At 42.4% G+C, this 3,009-nt stretch overlaps 1 protein-coding gene across 1 annotated transcript in view; it reads left to right on the forward strand.

The window, feature by feature from the left end:
• Positions 1-2,365: 2,365 nt before the first annotated feature.
• ZDHHC20 (zDHHC palmitoyltransferase 20) overlaps positions 2,366-3,009 on the forward strand; it is a 47,307-nt gene continuing 46,663 nt past the window's right edge. Inside the window, exon 1 of the mRNA XM_072404995.1 lies at positions 2,366-2,516. Coding sequence (XP_072261096.1) covers positions 2,399-2,516 — 118 coding nt within the window. The 5' untranslated portion in view covers positions 2,366-2,398. The remainder of the gene's footprint in view (positions 2,517-3,009) is intronic.

Raw genomic sequence — 3,009 nt, forward strand, 5'->3', positions numbered from 1 at the left:
TGACCGCATGTTGTCTAGGATAAATTTTGAGAAATTATTTGGAGAATCGGAATGGAAATGTCTGACTACCAGTAAGCCATCCCTATTAAAATTGTTGGTATATATTAAACTGATATTCATATCTGCCAATGGGTACCCCTGCCAAACCATTAGCACCTTTGTTTGCCAGGTTCTGAACTCTTTAGCACCCTAAGTACTTAAGGGGAGAAGCCAGGTTGACCTCCTCCCTACTGAGCTGATTTGTTTGCACATTCACCAGGTCAAGTAACATTCACTCATCTATATATCTATTACCTTTATTGTTCAGCAGGAACTGGTGCATACTGTACTTAGTCTCCATATTTATTATCTGGTGAATGATTTGCTGCATATTTGATAGTAATATTTGTTCCATTTATACATCTGAATATTATATTACTAAATAACAATATTAAATTAACAAAATTAACAATTATAAAAATCCAATAATTGTCTGCTGAGTACTATTGTCTATAGTCCTGTGTCAATCAGGGTGATTGTATGGATGCCAGCCATGCTGATATCAACACAGTCTTCAGTACTTGGAAGCTGCTTTAACAAGTTATATTCCAGAAACCCAAATCAATGCAGTGTTCATGTTAATTTAGCATAAAACACTGTACATTATTTGACATGTCATAATGTCATAGCACACAACTACCACCAGATGGTGCTCATTACTAGTCTGAATCTTCAGGAGGAACATTGGAGCACATGAAGTAAATATGGAAAAGTTGGGGTTGTCTATCAAAAAATGCTAAATACCTGGCTGTAATGGTAATCCAGTGGTTTTGAGCCAGCTTGGGTATGCATACAAGAGCCCTGACCACTGTGACTTCATTGATTGCATACTTGTTATGGATTGGTGATTTAGTAGTACCTAGTCCAGCCAATAAGCATTACCAATAGGATGTCAGTTATGGGCGCCCTTAATGTTTCTTTTATTACAGGTGAACCTGTTCTTTGTCTATGGCTCAGGATAAAATTAATTGAAAAATTAATTTAATGATCATTTCCATCGACAATCTGATGTCCGTATAAGACTGCACTGCTTCTGGTCCATGTCTGGTGAGTTGGGTCATTCACATTGGAAGCTTTTCACTTTTTTTTCACCAGTTTTGAACTAACATACATAAACCTTTAGGAGCTGGGCCTGCACTGTGAACTGAACGGTGCTGTGTTGGCCATGATTTCTGCAAGGTGATATCAGCACTGGAAGAATCAGATTGGCTAAGAGAGGAAGTTGTGTAGCGTTGTGTTGTGTAGTGTTGTGTTGTTGTGACCGATCCTCGTATAGGAGAGGAACGAGAGCCTGAGCATATTGTTCTATGGAGTAACAATTATTATTAATATTATTATTATGTACATTAAAAAGGGGTTGCAAATGACAGACACATACAGACAGTGATACAGGAGGAGAGGACTGCCCCGAAGAGCTTACAATCTAGTAGGTGGGGGAATTTCACACACAATAGGATGTGAGATATGTAGTGGTGGGAGGTAGTGATGGTTTCAAAAGACAGAATAAGACCGGTGGGCAAGTTTGAAAAAATTGGTTTTGAGCGCTCTTTTAAATGAGCAGAAAAAGGGAGCAAGCCGAATAGGACGAGGAAGACCATTCCAGAGAGTCGGGGCAGCTCTAGAGAAGTCTTGTATCCGTGCGTGTGATGAGTGTATTGATGTACACAGTATGGTAGTATGGATCACTGGGGATGTCCAGCATGGTGCACTTACCCCTACAGTGTTCTGAATACACACACATACACAACAATGATCAAATGAATGCAACTTAACTCTAACAGTTTCCAGGGGCAAGTTTTTAGGTCAGTCACGTGACACAATGGGTCTTCTTTCTTCAGCCCTTGTTAAACAGTGATTTACTAAAACCCCTAAGAAGGGGGTTTACAGGTGTAGGTGGGCATGTACTAGCATTATATACACATCAATACACAACACTTTAATTTTCACATGAGAGCAGATTTGTGAATGAAGACCTCCACCTGTTTGCAAGCTTCATTCATACAAGAGACAGCCAATCTATCTGCAGATCACAAGGGGGGGGGGTCTCTTTTAGGTTTGGGCTTTATTTACAAGTCACACATCACAGCACTCTCTGTATGAGGGCCAAAACCTCACCCTGCCCAAAATACTTCAGAAAGGGGAGCAGAGTGTACCCTACAGTCACATGACTACCACCGGCGTGCCCTGTCTATGCCCCCCCCCTCCCTGGATCCGACCAGCCATCCAACTCCCCGACACACGCCCACAGTCCCCGTGACGTGTCAAGCTCTGTGAAGTCACACAGAGGGAGTGGTCAGGTAGCAATTTAGTCTTCCTGACTCCGCCCCCAGTGACAGTAGCTGCTCGGCACCGGGCGGTCATGGCTCCGGCTCACGTACTGCGCTGCTGCCAGCGGGTGGTCGGCTGGATCCCGGTGCTGTTCATTACGGTGGTCGTGTGCTGGTCCTACTACGCCTACGTGCTGGAGCTGTGTGTGTGTGAGTACCGCGCTTCCTGCCCGCCCCCCCATATCCGCCCGGGGCACCCCGTATACACTGCCCCTGTCATTGTGTGTGTACACCAACATAGGGTGTCCTGTGTATACATGTCATTGTGTATAGGATATGGAGTGTTGTGTTATTTGTGTGTGTACAGTGCAACTACACAAACCTCCTATGTATGCCCAGTATATAGACTGTCCTATGTGTGTGTATTGTGTGTGAGCCTCTGGCTTGTCATTGTGTATATAAGTTGTGTGTCAGTGTGTATATAATATGAAGTATAGTGTGTGTACAGTATATGCTGTGTATGATGTATCCTGTATGTAACATATGAAGTATACTGTGTGTGTTCTATGTATCTAAATGTATATAAGTTGTGTGTATAATATATAAAGTATAGTGTGTGATTGTGTGTACAGTATATGCTGTGTATGAGTCTCCTGCGTATAGTATATGAAGTATAGTGTGTGTACAATGTTCTGTGTATATA

The sequence above is a fragment of the Pyxicephalus adspersus genome, chromosome 1 (assembly GCF_032062135.1).
Source record: "Pyxicephalus adspersus chromosome 1, UCB_Pads_2.0, whole genome shotgun sequence".
NCBI lineage: Eukaryota > Metazoa > Chordata > Amphibia > Anura > Pyxicephalidae > Pyxicephalus > Pyxicephalus adspersus.